We start from the raw sequence: 22,965 nt of genomic DNA, 5'->3' as shown, positions 1-22,965 counted from the left end.
TTTTATATTTTTATGTATTTTCAAACATCATCATAGTATTTTAGTAAGTTTAAACAAACAAGCAATAAAGAATAATTAACAAACGTATGGATGTGAATGAAGCAAGGGAAGTTTGTAAGGATCGTAGCAAGTGGCGTTCTCTGGTTCCTACCTCTATGGGAAATCTTGAATATATTGTGTGTAAATTTTTACAAAGAAACACCTGTACTAAGAAAAAGTTTAAGTAGTGGTTGAGCCCGTACATTTCTAAATAAATGAGAATCTAATGTCAATGGTGGGTAAGGGATTATTCCCTGGCGTATTCATGTATCAGTTGACAACTATTTGAGACTATGCTCTACATAGCCACTATGTGTATGTGTATGTATAATACATTGTTTTCTCTCTTAGTGATTAACAAGAGACGTTAATTATATACTGAATAGTGACCACCAATTTGTTTTACACTAGTTGTTAACTGAGATACGGGAAACGTATACAGAATGTGATAGAGATTAGTCTTCTGGTATAGCCTCTCTAGTCAAAAAGTTACCAAGGTAATACGCACAAGTGCCCTAATTCTCGTTTTTTAACCCATTGCTTTCCCACTGGCAGGCAATGGTATCCTAATGGACGAGGAAGGGTTAAGGCCTTGAGTCCATCACGTTGGCCAAATGCGGATTTGCTTTCAAGAAATCTTCGTATCATAATTACTAAATATTAGTGGTCCGACGACTTCAAAAGTTCTATCCAGTATTATACCTTACTGTAACCTTTTGTCAGGTATTCGACAGAAAAACTAACTTTAAACAAATAGATACTAATTTAAAATTATTCATTTTTCGCGTTATAACAAACTTTACTAGCAGCAAAATCTAACGGAAATAAGTACTACCATACCTAAACCTAAAGTATAAATAGTACAAACAAACAACTATGTTATGTTCAAAACTCATAAACATCATAATTTCATTTGACACCGTTAGAATAGAAAGTAAAAAAAATATGCTTACGGAATTTCTTTATAGCAAACACCGTCTTCCCCCATTTTTAACGTCACACAAACATTGAAACTGATTAACAATAAAAATATACTTATAACGTATTTATGCACAGGTTTATGTCCAGCCATCTTGTTCACATACGTATACGACAATTACTGCACGCGACCGTTCTACTTCCTTTAATTATATACACAATAAAGTTACACTGGCGCATGAACAGTGATAAATATTATCATTCACTTCCCGCTGGAATTTTTTCCCACCATGTATACCGCAAATATCGGTAAAGCACGTCTGCTCCGAATATCACTGACCGAATGTCAATTACGACTCGCGAAATCATTAAATTAAAATATGATTTTCGTTGTGTACAGGATGTTGTTTTGTTTGTACCGCGTGAATGTTAGGAGTGGGGACGGCAAAAGCTCACGATCGTGCGGCGGCAATCACTTGAAGTCGATAAGGCTAGCATCTTAATGCTCAGTGACTATAGAACAATGACATTTTGCATAAGGCAGGACAGTTTTATAGGCGTCCGTCGCTTCGTAATAAATTTTCTTCGTGACGTTCAAGATACGAATACTTAATTAAAATAACGACGTAATATTGGCACGCAACACACTTGTAGGATGTTTAAACGTTTTACCACAACTGAAGCGAGTGAAGCAGTGATTTGAAACACTAATTTGTTATCACTCTTATTATAATATACAGTCGCAAATTGTGCGTAAGTGAGGCGGTATGAAGCCAACGATAATTATAATTGTATTTATAAGTACTGAATACAATTGTATCAAATAAAATGGAAATATATAATTAATTAGATCATTGTATTTGCAGAAAGAAAATGAGCCTCGTTGCATGCATTTATCTTTGTTCATAATGTATAACGACAGCTTAGTGACGACGCAGATTAACGTTTGGAATTCAAATTTCTAGGCTAATGTTGTGCTTGATCGCAGAAGTAATGTTATAAACGACATATTAATAAAGAGTATTTTAGGATTTCCCTCTGTGTTTTTGAGCACCAACAATAAATGTTCTAGTTTTATAAAAAGGGGACATATATGGCAGCAGAAATTCGTAAATTTCAAATTGAAACAGGCTTAGTAAAATCTTAAAACGTCGGGTGAGTAAATTTCCTTCCATTATCTTATTTGGCTAATGGTCAATTTAGCGCCATAGTTGTTCAAGTCCCAAGGCTTCTGACTTGGCATAACAAATGCTATTTAACAAACAAGAATAAGATTTTTAAGAATAAAATCGTATACAAAACAATTGTAATAATATCAAGAATTTGAAAGTCTACGAGAATGGATGTACTCTATCCCTAAGTCAATTCACCTTAAAGTGATGGAAACCTGGAATTAGACATTTCACCTAAATGCCAATCGTATCCTGTGAAGCTTTGCGATTGACTTCATAAGCGAATGTTCACAAGTTAATTCATTTTCTCATGGATAACATTATGACCGAGAGGCAATTTCCTACTATTTTCGATAACCGAGTAGCTTATTATAAAATAGAAAAAGGGAATTCACACAAACACACATTTCAACTTGCAAAGCCTGAAGTTTCGACATAGATTAGCATGCAAACTGTAAGTTTCAAAGTTATAACCGAGTATCAACAAATGTTGTATGAAAAACTGATTGAGTGTAGTCCAGCGTATTTTGTAAGACCTATATTCTTTTATTCATTTGAAATCAAACGCGCGCTAGCCCTTAGTACCGACGGTAGAACATCGAGGCGTATTCTCCTTGTCCTATTCTTCCCACAAGGCTATAAAAACTGACATTACTTGATCTCCTAAACAAATACTTTGAAAAAATTAGTACCTTGTCCCAATAAAAAAACAATCGCCGCAATATTCTGGAACTAATGAGATTGGCTCTGAAATCGCGCTGGACCACTGATTAGAAAGATTTGAGAACATCCTGTAAGTTCTTAATTACTGGTGTTATAGGGATTTTCCTCATATTCGTTAACGGTCCTAACGGAGCGTATCAATTTGTTTAATTAAAATCACTCGTCTGTTGTTTACTGTGCCTTTATCCCCTTTTTTGCTGTTCTAACAATACAATAATATAAATGCACTATGTGAAGGAAATTATCTATTTGTAGAACGAAAGTAGTTTGAATTGAAATGCATCTTTAACACGACTATTGTAAAAACAAACCTTCCTGATTGCACTGACTTTTGCGACTCCGTTAACGTTTATTTCAATATTCAAGTTCTTCCAAAATAGTTTAACCTTCCTTGCCAAATATTTCAAAACTAAAATTAGATTCCTTCCTTTCTTTAAAGTTTTAGCGAGACCACTATCGGCAACCGGCCAGCTAACGAGAAATTTTGTTTAAAAACCTGATCAGCGCCCCTAACAGCTACCGTAGAAACGAATTATTCAGTACATTTTAAAAGTCAAAGATGAATATTAACATTACTGCTTTAGATAATCGCGCTACGGATTTGGAAGGTTTCTGGTTTTATTGTAATTTGAATTAATCAAATGTTGCCTTCGTGACTACTCACGTACGCGTAGATAAGAATAATAACAGAATATAATCAAACGTGTTGGGTAAAATCCTCGTTTCCCGGATACTAAGCAATAATACATTTGAAACAGATTCAGATATCTCACGCAGTGAATGAAACGTCAGGACGATCAAGGTTATATTCATGAAGATATTTGAACTTTAAATACAAACGTACAGAATATACGTAGCAATAAAACTCCGTGGTGCAGTGGTTAAGGTGGTCGTCACGCCACGACTATTGCGTCTGGAGGTCGTGGATTCGATTCCCACACGGAACAATTATTTGTGCGATCAATAAATAGTTGTTTTGGGTCTGGTTGTAGTTTGTGTCCGTTGTTTGTATGTTTGTACAAGTCCCCGCGACACAAGAGCAATTCATAGTGCGAGAGTTGCCTTATTTAAAAAAATGAGGCTGTATGAATGTAAATACATAATGTTAATATCACGCCTGTTATACCCGAAGGTATAGGCAGAGATGTACAAAATATACCCGCGTTTCCTCTTAACAAGCCATATCCTACACCTTCAGGCATAACTGTGTTATGTATGTATGTTTCTCACTCATGACATTCAAGTTTCATGGAAGTGATTTCAGTTCCGACGGATACAGTGGTTCCTGTCGATGAGTTATCATTCCGGTCGATCATTAACACTCTCCATCACTCACAACATAGATAGATAGACCTATAATAATGTAAGTTTCGATTTCACGCCGCGTCGTGCAGAGGTCTATTAACCTTTTCTTATTTGTATCTAGAAAACTTCTAACTAGTGACCCAGAGTTTGGTAACAGCCGGACTTACATCGTCAATGGCTAAACTTAGTGTATTTCATATACCTTCTGCCTTTCTGTTTTCTATGCCTCTGCCTATACCTTAATACCGGGTATAACAGGTGTGATATTGGCGAAACTTTGCGGCCTTTCACATTACAATATTAGTTGTCAGGCTATGTAATATCATCCTACAGAAAGTCTCGTAGCGAACATCGCACGGAATTAGGAATAATCCAATATATAACTCAATGAGAATAAAAAGGGCCTTGGTCAACCTTTATATTTTTTGTTAATAGTGGCCGCCCGCATTTTCCTGCTTAAACAACATTTTTTTCGCTGCACCACTCCTATTACTCATAGCGTGATATCAAATAGCTTATAGTATTCCTCAATAAATGGACTATTCAACACTATTTTCTGTTTTCAATACGAACAGTAGTTCCTGAGATTAGCACGATAAAACCTACTCTTCAGCTGTATATTGTGAGTGTAGATGCCAACAGTACGTGTTTTGACCTTGAACCCGAACTGAAGCGTGGGACGCTACTGTCACTGTACAAAATTAACGTTTAATATAAATGTATGTATGACAAGACGTATGGACATTAATCAGGCAAGGAAAGTTTGTAAAGATCGTACATAAGTGGCGTTCTTTGGTCGCTGTCTACCACTATGGGATAAAGGCGTGATTTTATGTATGTATATTGTATGTACATATATAAATTTAACCTATGACAGTCTCATGCTGTGCAAAAGACTCCACTCGGAATAGGGAAGGGGTTAGACCTTGCACTTTCATTCAAGGTTTCATCACGATATTTCACTTCACCATTTTTTTCTTTTTTTGTATATTAGAAACTAGATTTTGCTTTAGATTTTTTTTAGAAAATTTTAATATCTTTACACGGATTTCCACAGTCGTTTTGCACTTTTAAGTCCTCACACTACATTTTTAAAGAACTGTAGAATAACACGAAAATAACCACTTGCGTTCTACGTTCAATAGTAAATGAGTCACGTTTTCCTTAAAATTCGTTACCAAAGTTAGTTTATGTAACAGTTAACTGGGATTATGTGATAACAAACTATTGTATAAATTATACTAGCTGTACCTGCGATTCTATTCGCGTGGATGTAGGAAGATTAAGTAGCATATGTATATTATTATATATCGCATCCCAGATTTTAAGTCACCTCCGTTACTTATTTTAAAAACCGTTTAGCATCAAATCGCCATTGACATTGCTTAACTACGGCTGGAGATCAATAGACGTGCCTTTCGAAGCAAGAAAACGCCCAGTTCACACTGAACCACCACCCATCTAAACAATGATTGCTCCAAAGATAGCTTTACATACTGTTAGCGACTGGATAGAGCAATAAGCAATTTTTTCTGCAATTGTCCTGCATACAACTACCCTTCTAGGATTTGAATCCCTTAACTTAGAATTGGCTCTAATACGACTCTAACCCCCGGTTGCTGAGATACATTTAGCGGCAGTTTATCTATTCAATAGCGTTAAAACGCATACAAAAAAAACGCTATTGAATAAATAAACTACCGCTAAATGTACTCAGAAACCGGGGCTAGTGACTCAAGCAATTTTGGTAAGGTGGTGTTAAAATATCAGTCACCTCAGATAGGAAATTATAACACACACATAAATATAAACTTATTCAAACTACCCTAACTACTAACTACTACTAATTGATGCTGGGTCTTCAGAATTCATATAATATTTCATCACAATCAAATTTTACTGTGAAAACGTAACAAACAGTCAAACTATCGTCGTTATAGGTATTATTGCGTGTTGTGTTAAATGTACTTAATTAATTTCACTTCAAATAAGAACAATGCAAAAGGCACATTTACTTATTTTCCTGTCACAGTTTCTCGTTATGAAGTAATCACTAATTATATAATTATTACGGTAAAGGAAAAAGTTGTGACCACAATTTTTTTGTTTAAGAGTTTTTTTACAGTTTTTGAACGATTAGTTATAATTATACAGGAACATGCAGTTTACTTTGGTTAGCGGCCAATCAAGGAAAAATGCATTTTCGCGTTTGTTCAACACAATTACATACAAATAAAACCTGAAATTTGTTTTTTTTAATGCAATCCAACCCATCTTATTTCGTATTCTTTTATTCTCTTCATGTTAATTACAACCAATATATTTTTTATATTTGGGAGGCACCACTTGGCACTTCGCTCTTTGGTCCCTGCCTACCCCTGTGGAAAAAACGCGTGATATTATGTACATATATATAATAAACTAGCTGACCCGCGCAACTTCGCTTGCGTCACATAAGAGAGAATTTTCCCCGTTTTTGTAACATTTTTCGTTGCTACTCTGCTCCTAATGGCCGTAGCGTGAAGTTATATAGCCTCAAGCCTTCCTCAATAAATGCGCTATCTAACACTGAAAGAATTTTTATCGGAAATCAAATCGGACCCGTAGTTCCTGAGATTAGTTCAAACAAACAATCAAACAAACAAACTCTCCAGCTTTATAATATTAGTATAGATAACAAATCAAATGATTTTTCTATGCTTGAACGACTCAAGCCTAAGGCTAAGGCTAAAAAAAGTGGATTACTGCCCTACATTGAAACGTAATGAGAATGTTTTATATTATTAAATACACATATTATTAAAGGAAGTAAATTACGGAGTTTTATTTACAGAGTTCTTGAAGAATAAAAGGAAAACAATATTTCTAGGAGTGCAGGGAAACAACAAGACGATGGTATGCACTAGAACAGGGAAAATACGTTGTATTTTATGTAACTGAAATTGTAAAGCGGCATTTATAATGACATCAATTTATTAGCTGTTGCTGATAGATTTTTTTTAAACCCGTTACTGTCCCACTGCTGGACAAGGGTATCTTGCTGAACGAAGGAGGATTTTAACATTTTTGACCAATACATAAATACATACATACACACATAATATCACGCCTGTCACCCGAAGGTGAAGACAGAAGCGCATGAACTACTTTTCAGAATATTCCTTCTAATATTATAAATGCGAAAGTTTGTGAGTATAGAAGTATGTATGCATGATTGTTACGCTTTCACGAAAAGTCTACCCGACGGATTTTAATAAAATTAGGTACCCATATACCTACCTGGATTAACTCTAAAGTCACTCTTTTTATAACGTGATGAAGTCACAGGCAGTAGCTAATCTGACATAAAGTAGACAAAATGGCAGATGACAACAATAACAATAAAATCACGTGTTTATTAGTAACTTTTTACCAACACCAGTCACATTTGCAACGGCCATCGATAAAACAATGTAGGTACTATAAAACGTGGCCACCACAATAGGAAAATACCGTAATTATTTTACTATTTACAGTACACATGGTCCCGCAGGTGATATGGTATTGCGTCACTGCGCTACTTATCCCACTGCAACAATATTAATTAAAATAATTACGTATTATTAATTATTTTTACTTTCGCGTTGACGTTGTTTTATTATTTGTTGTGTGTTTTTCTAGAACTGTACTGCATGAAGGTTATTTGTGGTAACGTATTAATATTGTAATTGCCTTTGTATGTTGTTGCTCTTTTATGAAAAAACATTTAAATTTTCTGAGGATTTGATTGACACAAGTAATTTAGGTATAACCTAGAGTAACACATGTGATACATTTTGCGCGAGTTTGTATCTAAAATCAGGTCAAAAAAATATCTATTGAATTTCTTACAAGAAATTGTCATTCTGTTTTGAGTTGAGGGTCAAGGAAAAAACTGCATTTGTACTGTACAAATACACTGGCAAAACTGGCACTGGCAAATTTAAATACACTGGCAGTTTATACACGCCGTCTACCGTTTTATTCTGGACGTTTCGGCGCAAGTTACATTGGACTCATTGTCCCAAAGATACGTAGTTTAATCGTGGCTATAATAATATATTTTAAAGTACAGTAATATTGCTATCAATGTTTTGATAACTTTAAAACAATCGAGATCACGATAACATTGTTTATTTCCTAGTTATTGTTAGTTTATCTATCCAACGGGAATTAGTATGTAAATAATATAGATATATGAAAATGCCTATGTTAGATGGGAAATGTAAGGGAATCATGAAATATGCATGTTTTTTTCCCTAGTTAAATGAACACCGCATGTTTTTTCCGCTATGCATGCATGCATTCCATGCATTACGTAAATGCCGCCAAACAAATAGACTTGAAACCGAAGCAGGAAACAAACAGGAGCGATCCCTACGGCGCCCGCTAGATTACACTCAGATTTCCATGCAAAGTCTGTAAACAATTGCCCGGTTTTTGGATAGTCGATAGTAGTAGTAAATTGCCTTTTAAATAGTAGACAGTGCAGGGCATTCGATAGACGGACCTTTGCTGAAAGACTCAATACCTAACTCCTTCCTCATTCCAAGTATCTCATTACCCAACTGTAGAACAGTAATGAGTTAAATTTATATTTTGATGTTATTATTAATCACCTTTTGACAATGTAGTGCGCAAATAAAGCAACTGTAATGTGTATAAATAAACAGCACGCTAATTAACGGGTGCATAAAATAATTTCAATCGCAGATATAATTCGTATGTCTAATTTGGTCACTGTACGTGTACAGAATGTTGGTGAACATTCCACACAGACTGAGTCGCGGGCGGAACGTAATCATAAAATCTATACTTCTATTCTAATATTATAAAGCTGAAGAGTTTGTTTGTTTGAACGCGCTAATCTCAGGAACTACGATTTGAAAAAATCTTGTTCGATGTTAGATAGCCCATTTATCGAGAAAGGCTATAGGCTAAATATCATCACGCTACGGCCGATAGGAGCAGAGTACCAGTAAAAAATGTTACACAAACGGGGAAAATTTGACCCATTCTCTCTTATGTGACGCAAGCGAAGTTGCGCGAGTCAGCTAGTAACTAATATTGTAGCCCGGTCACACTTTTTCTGAAGCAGTATAGTTTAGTTTATTCGTTTACAGGGGTAATTATACAAAGCTTTTTCATAAACTGGCTTTCACTTTAAAAAGTTAACTTATATGGTGCCTTTCCACAAGAGATGTGCTATGCAGCTATGTTCAGAGGATGTAGTAGCTAAGCTGTGAAACTATGTGTCCGTTTCCACTGATACTAAACTATGTAGCTGTGCGAGTAAGATGTGCTTAGAAGATGCGCCGCCGCAAAGGCGCTGGGTTAGGAAGATGCGCAGCTCGAGATATGCCATGTATCGATAAAAGGCGGCGCGGTGCGTCACACAGAGACAGCGTATATGTTATCTCTACTAATATTATACATGCCACAAACTATCAGCTAGTATTTTTGGTTTTCACGCCAAAACAGCTGTACCGATTTGGATAAAGTATCATTAAAGGTGAAAATTAATAATATTCTGCAGAAGGAGATTTATTTATATGAAAAATAGAACTCGTCAAGCGGTTCCCGATTAAACATTGAATAAGACTTCACAGCTCATCTGCAATGTTTTTATTTATTATAATTTCTAATGGCTACTCGATTCTTGACTGAGTAGAAAATAGCGCCACAGGAAGTTATAAAACGAAGGCAATAAATCCTTCTAATTTTGTAGCTGTCATCCTGTCACGTAAAGAAAGTCAGCCTAGGTTTCGACCTGGCTAACAATCGGATTTGGAAGTACCGCTATTGATTACCACTTAAATTAAAACGTTAGGATATATTTTGGGACTATGTATGAGGTAGTTTCCAAAGCGGAGCTAATTAGAGAATAAATAATCAATTTTTAATTTTCAATTCGAGAGAAGACACAATTGACCAGCAAGGGCAGTAAAGAGTTAACAAAAATAATAATCTAAAGTCCCCAACCCGCACTTGACCAGCGTGATATATTAGGTCGGGGAAAAAGGTTTTTCGCATTATAGTATGTATGAACTTGTAATAAAATCTTTTCTCTACACAAAAAAGCTCGATATTTGGGTACCTCGCGAGCTCACTGAAAGAAACCTAATGAACCGTATACTCATTTGTGATTCTTAAAGCCAAAGAGATTTTCGCATTATAGTATAATGCGAAAAGACTTTTTCCCCGACCTAATACTTTAATCCTTACCCCTCCCATGTAAGAGACCTTTGCCCAGCACCAGCCCAGCAGTTCGAAAATATAGCCTAATCGACAGATAAAGTATATGAAAACAACTGTCAAAACTCCTGATAAACTACCTACTAGTACCTACCCTATACTTATTCGGGAGTGGTGCTTAGTACTCATAACCAGTAACTAAGGCTAGGTCACGTGTCTATAACAGTGATAAAACCGGCACGTTTTGTCCTATGTGTATGTATGTACATATGTATAGTCACAATGAATCAATGGTCCTTGTTTTCCGTTAGATAAATAAAATAGGCATCCATTGCCAATGTTTGTAGGGTTGATGTCATCTATATGTGTAGACTTTGAGCTTATTTTAATGATAGATAATGTACAATGGACAATGCTCTAAATTAAAAAAAAACTAAATCAAATCATTTATTTATTATTTATTTTGGTTAAATATTGACACTTCATTATGATGGTCGTTACATTTAATTAATCTGGAACGAGCTCGAAAATGAGATATAGAGCCTTATGTGAAGAGCTAGCAAAAAACTCATCTATACTATACTAATATTATAAAGCTGAAGAGTTTGTTTGTTTGTTTATTTGAACGCGCTAATCTCAGGATCTACTGGTCCGATTTGAAAAATTCTTTCAGTGTTTGATAGTCCATTTATCAAGGAAGGCTATAAGCTATATATCATTACGCTACGACCAATAGGAGCAGAGTAGCAATAAAAATGTTACAAAAACGGGTAAAATTTTGACCCATTCTCTCTTATGTGACGCAAGCGAAGTTGCGCGGGTCAGCTAGTAGCCATTATTTTTAAACGTCTGAAATGATTAACAATATAGTTGAATACAATAGATAGACTGATACTACATTTCGAGGGGATTCACAGGTCTAGATTACAAAAAGGACAATCCTGATTAACTCGCGTTAAGTTTTGTGGACTCTGAAACGAAACTTCTAGGGGAAAATTCGCAGATATGCTGTCGCGGATCAAAGTTCCGTTTCACCAATAAAGTTTTCACTATTTAGTAAATTAAAACCATGAAAGTCAAGTGGTAGGAACAGGAGTCGAGGGTGTAAAAGTTAGGTAACACACCAATTCTATCTTATTTTCTAAGAACGCCTAGGCCTACCTCCTCTCAAATTCCAAAAAACGTCACGAAAGATCACATCGCGACGTTTTATGGAACGTAAGAACAAAATATGATCATCTATGTATCTATAATACACACATAATTGAAGTGTGATTTATGTAATAGGTTAGAAGTTAGTTATTAGATCACTTGCGTGGGAGAAATGCGTATACCATCTATCACTGCTTTTTGATAAGTAAATAGGCATAAACGATTAAAATGAATCAATGTGGAAGGATGTCATCCAATCACATCATTGTATTATAATAGTACATTTCAATAAAGCTTGCCTGTGTCACAGACATATTACTTAGTAATAGCACCCTATATTGTTGAAAATAAGGTTGAAATTATGTTGTAAGTGGTATTGACATCGGTAAAGTTAAATGAAATGGTATTATAATTATTTTAAACGTTACCCATAGGTTAAAGGAAGGAAATAGTCGTATCTCATTAGTACTACGTTATCTGTTCCGACCCATTTATCCTTTAAAAACAATTCCTACAGCAGATATAGGTATGACGACAGAGTAATAAAATGACATTCTAATTACTTTATCATACAGGTAATGCGTACTATAATTGTATTCGTGTATAAGTACCACGCAATTACGGTAAAATTGTCGTGGTGACGGTAAACGTCCTGAAAAGATTGGTCAAGGTAATTTTACAGTAAAAATTTCGGAGAATAAACAATGAATACTTTTTTTCAATCCGTACCTTAACACAAGGGGATAGTACGTGAGCGTAGCCGCACATGCCACTTACCCCCAGTTTCTAAGGTACATTTAGCGTTAGTTTATCTACTCAATAGCATTTAACTCTTATAAACAAGACAGTTTGAATAGATTAGTAATCATAGAAATATAGGTTTTCGTTTTCCAAACGAAGATATACAAGCATTTTCATTTATCAAGAGCTTTAAAGAACACAATATGTGAACACTTTAACTATAAACCCTACGCAGACAAAGTAGCGAGTAGAAGCTAGTACCATATATGTAAGTTCAATGTATCCTTATCATTAACAAAAAAGTTATAATGAAAGATCTTTTTATAACAAAACATGCATAGAAAGATAAACCACTTAAATACAAAGCCTGATTCATACAATTTTGACTAACATTACCTAACACTATTATTAGCAGTTCCCCGAATTTATATGAATAACTGGTGTTAGCCCAATATCAGTAAGTTATGTTTAATAGTGGTAATTCATCATTCCAGCACTGCATAAAATTATGCCTTCTTCCCATAAAAGTAGGCTAAAACCAGGCCTGAAGACCCAGAATAGGCTCCTTTTTATCCCGGAGATCCTGAGGGATTGGGATTGAAACGGAAAGGTTTTCCACGCCGACGAAGTCGCGGGCGGCCTCTAGTAGTTTATATTGCAAAATTGCAATAGGGTCGCACACTAGTCTTTTACATAGTACAAACAGTAGTAATGGCGAAACGTGGTTACATTTTATACACATCTGCCTACAACTTCATGTATGTTGTTTACACGATCTGTCCTTCATACCATGGTACTTCAGTTCAATAATACGCATAATCCTGTAAAGTCAAGACCTCAAGCCTAACCTTCAAAAGGTCCTTTAGGTTATCAACTTTTAATTATTCATAATATTTACGTTGCAACAACGGTGTATCGTTAGCACTTTTGATAACAGCGATATTAAACAAAGCTTATTATTTGTTGCATTGAGGAAGTTTATTTATAAAACAGTAATTGAAAACAGTGTTTTGTATGTCAAAATATTGTTTTAGTTTGTAACAAATAGCTTTGCAGTAACCGCAGTTTAAGAATCGTATGCCAAATCCGCACTTAACCAGCGTAGTGGAGTTTAGGCCTAATCCTTCCCTCGTTCGGGAGGAGACCCTTTTCCAGCAATTGTGTCCGATGGTGTCCACTTTTTTTAACTAATTAGTACCGTAATGGGTTAAAATAAGTGCTCGAATCGGGCTGACTTAATTTTAATTAATTCGCGAGCGTATTCAAAATCTTTCTGATGAGCTTTCACAGTCCTCATCATACTATGGAGATAGCAACAGAATGATTAAACTATAAATCAGTCTTGACATAATGAAGAAATAGTGGAAAAAGAAACTAGCTAGTACAATAATTATTACTCACAATGAAATTAATCATGAAAATATAATTTCAGTCGTTAAAGCTTTCAGCGCTTATTAGTGACATCTAGCGTCAGCGTTTCGTACTGTCAACGCCATCAAGGAAGTTTTGCATGATAAATGTTTTATTATTATATGAATAGAGGGCGCTATATGTTCCGTCTAATATAATAAAAAGGTTTGGTGATATTACTCATTTTTTACTCTAATATGGGACTAACATTGTTAATGGCAAAACGTAGCTCCTATTTCATACACTGCTGCCGTAATGGCGTAATATTATTTATATACCCTTTCATTGCTTGCAATGCTGTATGTTTGGAACTGAGTATATTTACTAAAAAAAAAGGTAAAATCTGCTTTCAGAAGTAACAACAGGTTCCAACAAAATTGTTTTCATTTTTACGACTCAACTATCATTTTAGTGACTCAAAATCCTTTATTCTAAAATCTATAATACATGTAACGATTATTAAATATTTTTTTACCACACATAATAAACTACTAACGCCATCTATTGTCGCATTAGCGTGTTACGTCAAGCGACAGTGACGTCATCCCGTAGCGCCACCTACGACAATGCTAAGTGACTTCCACCACATGACTAAAACATTGAATGTTCATGAAGACGCATGTAACCGTCATGTACCGCCTTTTAAAGCTTTGCAAGTCGTAGTGAATAGAATATCAATTATACGGCCACACGGCCTGTGACTTTATATGTCTAGACGATAATTATATAGCTTCTGTATTATTTTGATACATAAGGTACCACATTGCCAATTCCATCAAAATCCGTTTAGCTGTTTGACATTTAAAATAGTTCTCGCAGGCTACGCAAGAGGCGCTGAAATACTTATAGGAAACCGCCCGTAATATTTCTTCATAAGAACTATAGTTTTATTTGCGTTACTTGTATTACTACGTAAGTATTTAATTTAATTCTGTGGATTAAGTGAGATTTATTTTATCCACAACTTTTAACAGAACTAAAAATCAGCTTTCGAGCACCTAACAAATTGAATTGCGACTATTTCTTACGAGTGTATAACAGCAAGTAAGAATCGTTTATTTCTTATGAAAGCAGGTAAAGCCGACGATTGTTTGACATAACAGTGACAGTCGATAAACGATATCAATTCTCTGAAATATCCCGGTTATTGATCTGAACACAAATAAGTTTATCAGTCAATATTGTGGAAGGAAATACCAAGTAGCTAGTTATAGTTCAAGCTTTTGACATGCACTTAACTGCCTCTGTGATTTGTACGACTGCGGATCACGAAGGGTTCGATTCCCGAGTCAGGCAAATCGCTATCGGACTTAGCACGAAGGCCTTTGACATAGCTTAACGACTTTAGTCTTAATTGACTAGAAATAAATAATCCGGGTCCCATTTTTTCGTGACCGATACACGGAGACACAGCTATGCGGGAAATTTTCAACGATAAAAGATTTTAATTTTACATAAAATAGGGTAGGGATATTAGGTAAATAAATTGAAAAGTACCAAAAGCACTTTGCACAAACCGAAAACCAAACCCTTACCTCATGATCAGCAGTCGGACACGCTACCAACCGCGCCACAGAGGCAGTATGAAAATAATTTTTCAAATAAAATTATAATGACGACGGAAGCACTTTAAATTAAAGATCCCTGTTTATTCGCGTGAGTGAACAAGAAACATGAAAGGAATATTTATGTACTGTGTCTGTGTATGTTATTTAAGTCCTTCGCAACATGATTCATTTTTAAGTACCGTTTTATAAAAGATCTTTACTCACAACGTTCAGTGGCCATTGACATGAAACCCTCTGAAATACACATGTACAGTTACGGGCAGAAATATGTTTATAATCTCAGAATACTTTAGTAGTAACTAGTAGTATTTTATCGCATAAAAACCATATAACACTACAATGTCGTCATTGAGTTCACTTAAACTTATTATTGTGTGTTAATTTAAATTTTTACTGTTTTGATATTATTATGTTCCAAATTTCTCTCTTTCTTTTCAATACCTATACTATTTCTATTCCAAAATTTTAATGCGCTTGCTTTTTTTGGCTTATAGATTTTGAGATTCAGTTAAATCATGAAATTAAAATTTTATTGTTAGATCTACAAACGTACAAATCGAACGTCCAAATGTACATATATGTATTATAATTACATAAACAATACAAGTTTTAAACGTACGTTGATGCTATTAAAATATTGAATCATAAAATTCATATTTATTTATATGTATTATATATAGTAGAAGTATTCAAGTGACAAATAAAGCTCTTTTCTCACTCGTAACTGTACTACACATAAATTAATGTGTGAATGTACAGTTATTTGTAGAAAACAATCTGTAGTCTGTACTTATACCATACGGCGCGTGTCACGACACACACGGGTCGATGACGCGACGTCCTGTCCGACGATAAATCTGATACTAGTGAACGAGTGATGAATGAGAGTCGTGTGCTTCCCTTACGACTGTTAGTGTCACTTTATCAGTTGTTTGTACATTTAGATATTATGTTCGATGAGTTGAATGAAAGTGTATGGAGAAATTTTATCGTAACCGTTTAATTTTTAATGAGGTATATTTGTTTTAGGTTTTACTTTCAAATGGTAATGGTGCGTTCTTAAATTAAATTTGAAATAAGATTTAGAATAAGGCGTCGGATTTTCCATTTCTATGTAGGTTTATTCGACCTAATTAAGATATTTTAACAGATAAAGTGTGAAAAATGTGACAAAATTATTCCGCGATGGAGATTATCTGACTACGAAAAAACGTATTTTAGAACCTTAAGCTCTTGAAGTCGGTTTTTTTAGTTAATGCAACGTTTGCTTCTCAAATATTTGGTACTTCTTCTAACAAGTAATTTATTACTTTTGTATACATATCCTTATTCTAAAATATTTCGAAAACTGCACTTATCATTCCTGCCTATTAAATAATATCCTGCATTAATAATATTGTCACAAAATCACGTCATCATTTAGTAAAGTCAATGAACTGTGTATTCATATGCGTATTTCATTGTAACAAACCAAATTGAAATGAGATTGCTAATATAGAAACAAAACGCATGCAAATTGCCGGAAATATACGCAAGTGTTTTGTAATCGATGATTCAGGCAATATCCTGTACTCAGGCAATATCCTGCACGATCCAGGCAACATTCTGGACAAACCAGACAATGTCCTGAGTGATTTTGGCAATGATTTAATTATTGTTTTGACGTTTAGAGACGTCGAATATCCATCAACAGTTAAGGCGCATGCTACGCAGTGTACGCAAATGGAATACTGTCAGGTTTCTGAGGTTAAGCTACGCTTGTTGAGATCGTTCTATGGTTGGGTGACTATCGTATGCGTATCGAGTTCCCACGGGTTTCGGATGGCACGTGAAATTGTAGGTCCCAGCTGTCATTTTCAAAGATCATTGGTGTAATATGTAGGATTGTGCTTTACGTACATTAAACGTATTTCTGTATGAATCATATTTATTCCCTCTTTGTATGAACCAGATTAATGTGGAAACGACAAAGTAATCTCAATTCAGCCTGTTTTATTTCACTAGATAACCTAGTATACGTTGGTCTACCGGATAATTTGTTCACAATCTTTATACTTTATTGAAAAGTTAAAACTTTACTATGATTCTAAAATTTCAAAAAAGCATTCCGAAATAGCTTATGTTTTGTACCAATACAGATAAATCAATCATTATAATATATGAAACTCTTCCGTTACTGACAGACTGACTGACTAAAGGACACAGCCAAAACGACTGAGCGTAGAAAGTTGACACTTCGTATGAAGATTCCTTAATAAGTGTAGAGAATCACTAAGAGAAGATTCTGGGAAATTTCCTCCGAAGGAAGTCAAATTAAAGCTAGTAAATTTAAAACTAATTAAGTCACTCACCTGATAGGTACGCTGCAGTCCCAAGGAACACACACTCCATCATCACAGTACCCCTCACAATCACCACAAGACTTCACACAGCCGCCCCCCACACTGGGCACGTACCCGTCCTCACACGAACACAGATCAGGAGCCGAACACACACCATGAATACACGGCACAGTACAAACAGGACGACACAAACCCCCAACTTTTAAATAACCAGTATGACAGATACAAATGTCTGGAGACACACAGTCACCGTTTGAACATTCCCCACAGAAAGGTTCACAGTGCGTTGTATTCAGAGGTATGTAGCCTTCATAACAGGAGCATTTGTTAGGAGCTATACAGTCTCCATTCACACAGTCACATTTAGGAGTACAGGCTGTTTCGTTTACATGTTCATATCCTGGGTTACAAGTGCATGTCAGGTCTTCGGAACAAGTGCTATTAATGCATTCTGGATAGCAAGTTCTTACACAGTTCATGTTCTCATCAGCTGTGAATCCAACATCACATTGGAAGCAGTGACTTGAGTTATATTTCGTGTAGTTTTCTTTGCAGATGCAAGTGTTGTTTTGATAGCAGTCTGCGTTGAAGCAGGAAGGGTTACATTCTGGTTTTGTGCAGATGTTATCTTGGTTCATATAGGCGGGAGATTCGCAGTCGCATAGATCCGGTCCGATGCATTTTCCCGCGTGACAGTCGATATTGCATATTGGGGTGCAGATATCGAGCTCTTCTTCGTAATGCCAGCCGTTGCAGCAAACGGTGTGATTCGTCCACACTTGGAAGGTCTGTTGAATGAGATTGTTTTATGTAAGTGGTTGATAACAATGTGTGTTGATATATCAGAGTTAAACAAAGCGAGGGGAAGTTTGTTGTGAAATAATATTTAGATTGTATTGTATTATTATATAGGTAGCGGTTATTGTTACTTCTTTTGCATCGTAGTATATCGATTTCCGGTTGTGTGTTAATCCCAGACATGTCTTCAGGCATGATGTCACCACTTAGGACATATAGACCCACAGAACAGGTAAATAACCTTTTTTTGAACCAAATAAAGATTAAATAGTATTTTGCCTCGAAGACAGCCACGGCAATCATTAGCCTTGGTTGGAGTCACCACTTAGGACATATAGACCCACAGAACAGGTAAATAACCTTTTTTTGAACCAAATAAAGATTAAATAGTATTTTGCCTCGAAGACAGCCACGGCAATCATTAGCCTTGGTGGATCGATCTTTCTTGGTGCTTTTAGGGGCACTTTGCACTCGAGGGCATGTGGTTCAAGGCTTATAAACGGTACATGATACCAATGAGCCACAGCGACGCTAAAGGAAGACCTGTAGCTCTAGACCGAAGAGAAAGTGTCAATTATAATAATTAATATATGCTATTACCTCATATTTATACTTCCTCGCGATACACTTTCTGTTCCCGCACCATCTATTCACTACGGCTGTATACGATTTCTTCCTCTTTTGACGAGTACTGAAGCAAAAAACATTAACATTTAGAATACAGAGCTTTATTAAAAAGCACAAGCACAATACACTAAAAATAGTTTTTATCCAGTTTAAAACAGAATAAATATTTAAGAGGCACATAATATTTCTAAATTGAAAAAAGCTTTTATTATAAGAGAAATATGTATATCAAATATACCTAAATTTTAATATATTTTTTAACTCATACTTAATTGATATTGCAATGTGTGAGTCATTCATTTATAAAATCCTAATAATTAGATAAAAGATTCAACGAGTTATTCCCAACCATTTATCACCGCACAACTTTACTTCTGACTTTGCACGATAGATACAAAAATTTCATAAAAAATTACCTTTGCCTAACAATACACACTCCATCTCCATTCTCATCCAATGCTTCAGCAACACAAAAGAACTCCACGACTAACACAAGTAATAAACAAAACACTGCCAATTTTACACACATTTTGAACAATATTTCAAAATATTAATAACGTAACATCACTATTAAAACTGCCGAATACTTTTTTCAGACAATTTTAAATTAAAAACTCAAAATGTCAACTTCGAAACTTCTTTTTAAATTTTACTTGCACTTTCACACACTTTTCAAATATTTAAAACTCGAAAACCATCAGTTAAGTATTACACAATCAGCGATGTCACTTTTAAAAATCGAACCTCATAAACTTTTAAACATAAACTGTCAAATGTATTTTTTTATTAAAAAGTTGTAAGGCGGAGGACAGAATATCTAATTGTCAAATCACACCACCAGTGTGTCAGTGAGTCGCGCACGATATGATGCGTACTATCTCTTAAACTATGACAATGCCCTTAACGTAAGGCTGATGCCCCACCGCGAGCGACGCGTTACAGTCTAAAGTTATTAGTTAATTTTGTATTGTTTAGATCCCTAATTACTTATGACTAAGAATATTTATACCGTTGTAGAAAGAATAACAGTTTAGTTAAGTGTTGCTGTGTTGTCGGCAGGTAAAGAAACCTAAATTAGCAGTTTTCTTATGGTATTCTAATGAATTCATTAGATATAGATAACAGTGCATTGTAATTCGAATTCTACAATTGTTTTAAAATCCATATCACGTAAAAACATCTTCAAAATAAAACTTATTGGCTTTTGTGTGGCAAAAAAAATTGTAGCTTGTATCGCAGTGTTTAAATATTCTTATTTATGTAAGTATATAACCAATTCTTATCTGATTCATTTACTAGATATTTTAACTTTTCAACATAAATCGAGTAAAAAATAGTCGCTTCGTTATTTTTTTGGTACTAAAAAAGCCTGAATATTGCGTTACATTAAAATCTATCACACTTTGTTTACTTAAATAGCTAACCTAAACTTTTGAACAGATGAAGAAGAATTAAAGGTAAAATTACGAGTAGACGCTAATGATCATTAAAATATAACAATTCTAATTCATAGAGCTAACTTATTATAATTACCTTACACAGCGCAGTGCTTTGAAAGTCGCGACATTTCCTTTTCCATTTAATTACGACTACGAACCGTGATTTGCTAATTACTGCCCTATTACGTACGAACAAGGTTTCAATTGTGTTAAAACAATGACGTCTTGTATTTGCATGCAGTTCTTTATCCTTTTATTCTAGTCTATTTATAGGTGGGACAAGGTTTGATGAATCAGTTGGTTTTATTACTATATGTATGTAACAAACAAAATTACGTGCTAAGCGCTTCAAGGACCCTTTTTTCCAGAGTTCAAACTACCGTAGCGCGATTCAGTATAATCGGTACTGTCGATTATCGAAATTTTGAGATGTAGAATGTACTGCCAAAATATTTCCTACGACGCCCGTCAGAGGCGCTGATCAGATTTAGATGACAGGCCGGTTGTCGGCAGTCGATAGTAGTAGAGAATCGAGCTACCGAAAACTTTATACTACATCTGTGTCGCGGTCGGTAATGTATCGGAATGCTGATCATGAGGTGCCGGATTGGATTCCTGGCCCGGGCAAAGTACTATTGGTATATTTTCGCCCATAATTTCTAACGAAGAAGTCCTACGTCCTTGCTTCTCAGAACAGCCAACTCTTCTGGGACGTAACTCACGGCTCAATTTTGATTATTTATTTGTCTAAGAGCAGTGATAGCCGAGTGGTATAAGCTGACACCTTCCACGCAAGTGGTCACAGGTTCGAACCCGAGGCAACACACCAATGACTTTTCGAAGTTATGTGTGTATTAGAAATAATTATCACATGCTCCAACGGTGAAGGAAAACATCGTGAGGAAACCTTGCATGCCTAAAATTTGTTTAATACATTAATTGAGGGCATGCAAAGTCCCCAACCCGCACTTGGCCAGCGTGGTGGACTCAAGGCCTAACCCCTCCCTCATTACGGGAGGAGACCCTTGCCCAGCAGTGGGACATTAATGGGTTAAATTTATTATTTTATTATTTGTCTCCTATCTCTCCTGATGGTAAGTGACGATGAAGAGAAAGAGGACGTTACAAGCCTATCAAAGATACACATTTTTAATAGTCTGAGGTACTTACTGTAATTAAGCTACTCATCCCATTCATGGCTACCGTGGGATATATAATTGCTCTTTGGTGATTAAATGCCTTATCAACATTTTTTTCACTTCTTTGGGAAACAAGGTAGGGTCTACACAGAATAATATAGGTACCTAAATAATAATGGCACCGATAATTTAAAATGTCTTGTATAGTTTCCTCATTAGTGCTTCAATTAATTAACGAGGATGCTACCGACTGACGTATTTATAGAATTATCGTGCAATTATTGTAACGACTCCATTACAAATTGTACCTACAATGACTCATTCGCACGTGTATATTTTAGATGAGAAAGCTTTAAATCACTATAGTGATGAACATTGGAATTTACTTCGAAAAAATAACTCATTATTGTCCCAGGGTTGGCTACGCCTTTTAAAATGACAAAGGAGTTAGACCATGAGTTCAAATTGCTGGCCAAGTGCAAGACTTTACACTAGGCAAAGATTCATTACAATTATTTCCGAACTTCGTTGGCAAGCCTCTTAACATGTTTAATTTCCCGACCATTTGCGTATTCAATCGTTCCCCTGTCAATGTTATTTTTTTAATATATGTACAGTTAATAGTTTTCTTGTTATTTTCCTTTCACTAAGCACTTATCACAAACCATTAACAGAATCTAGTTTAGCAGAAATTGCCACAGGCCAACATAAGGCCACAGTTTCGTGTGAACGAAGAGAAAGAAGAGACTTGCCGTCCACCTTCATCACTACGCCATAAGAACAACAGCAACGGCAAAACATGCATTACACGTCTGCCTACAGCTTCAAACACAACAAGCGTGAGGTTATTATTCTTTTATACCCAGACCGCAGACATCCGTTTTATAATACATATTATTATTCCAGCCAGGTGTTAAAGTGATAGCCATATCCGCAGCCATTTGCATTTTATTACTACACAACACGTCAGCGGCTGGACGATCGACTAACTAATTGCTTTACACCCTGTATAGGTTACATTCTACAAGGACGTAATATGTTTTTACCAAAAAGTTTTTGGTCTTGCATTTTATCCTTGGTGAGTAATTTACGTGTCAGGGACTAGAGATAACTATTTTTTTTTTTACTTTGCCTTGCTTGAGACCTGTGGGGGAGAGCATTAACTCATTATTAAAGGGTCTTTATCCAAAATAAGATATAACAGCTAATTAGTTATCCCAGGAGCTATCTAGCACCCGTAACTAGAAACAGTAGAGTGGGAGTTTCTTCTTTCAGAAGTCCTTTAAAAACTGAATTAATGATCTCTGCTGGGATTTTTTAATCTCACGTATTTTTTGTATTCCCTCCGATAAATTTATACCACGATTATTCCTACTGCA

General features: G+C 35.4%; 1 protein-coding gene across 1 annotated transcript in view; it reads right to left on the bottom strand.

Annotated features, from left to right (window-relative positions):
* Nucleotides 1-19,860, bottom strand: part of LOC142973453 (uncharacterized) — a 28,663-nt gene extending 8,803 nt beyond the window's left edge. The window contains exons 1-3 of the mRNA XM_076115143.1: nucleotides 19,425-19,860; nucleotides 18,982-19,072; nucleotides 17,593-18,371 (exon numbers count right to left, since the gene is read on the bottom strand). Of these exons, the coding sequence (XP_075971258.1) occupies nucleotides 17,593-18,371; nucleotides 18,982-19,072; nucleotides 19,425-19,537 (983 nt within the window). The 5' untranslated portion in view covers nucleotides 19,538-19,860. The remainder of the gene's footprint in view (nucleotides 1-17,592; nucleotides 18,372-18,981; nucleotides 19,073-19,424) is intronic.
* Nucleotides 19,861-22,965: the final 3,105 nt, after the last annotated feature.

The sequence above is a fragment of the Anticarsia gemmatalis genome, chromosome 6 (assembly GCF_050436995.1).
Source record: "Anticarsia gemmatalis isolate Benzon Research Colony breed Stoneville strain chromosome 6, ilAntGemm2 primary, whole genome shotgun sequence".
Taxonomy (NCBI): Eukaryota; Metazoa; Arthropoda; class Insecta; order Lepidoptera; family Erebidae; genus Anticarsia; species Anticarsia gemmatalis.
This window is presented reverse-complemented; position numbering and strand designations above follow the sequence as displayed.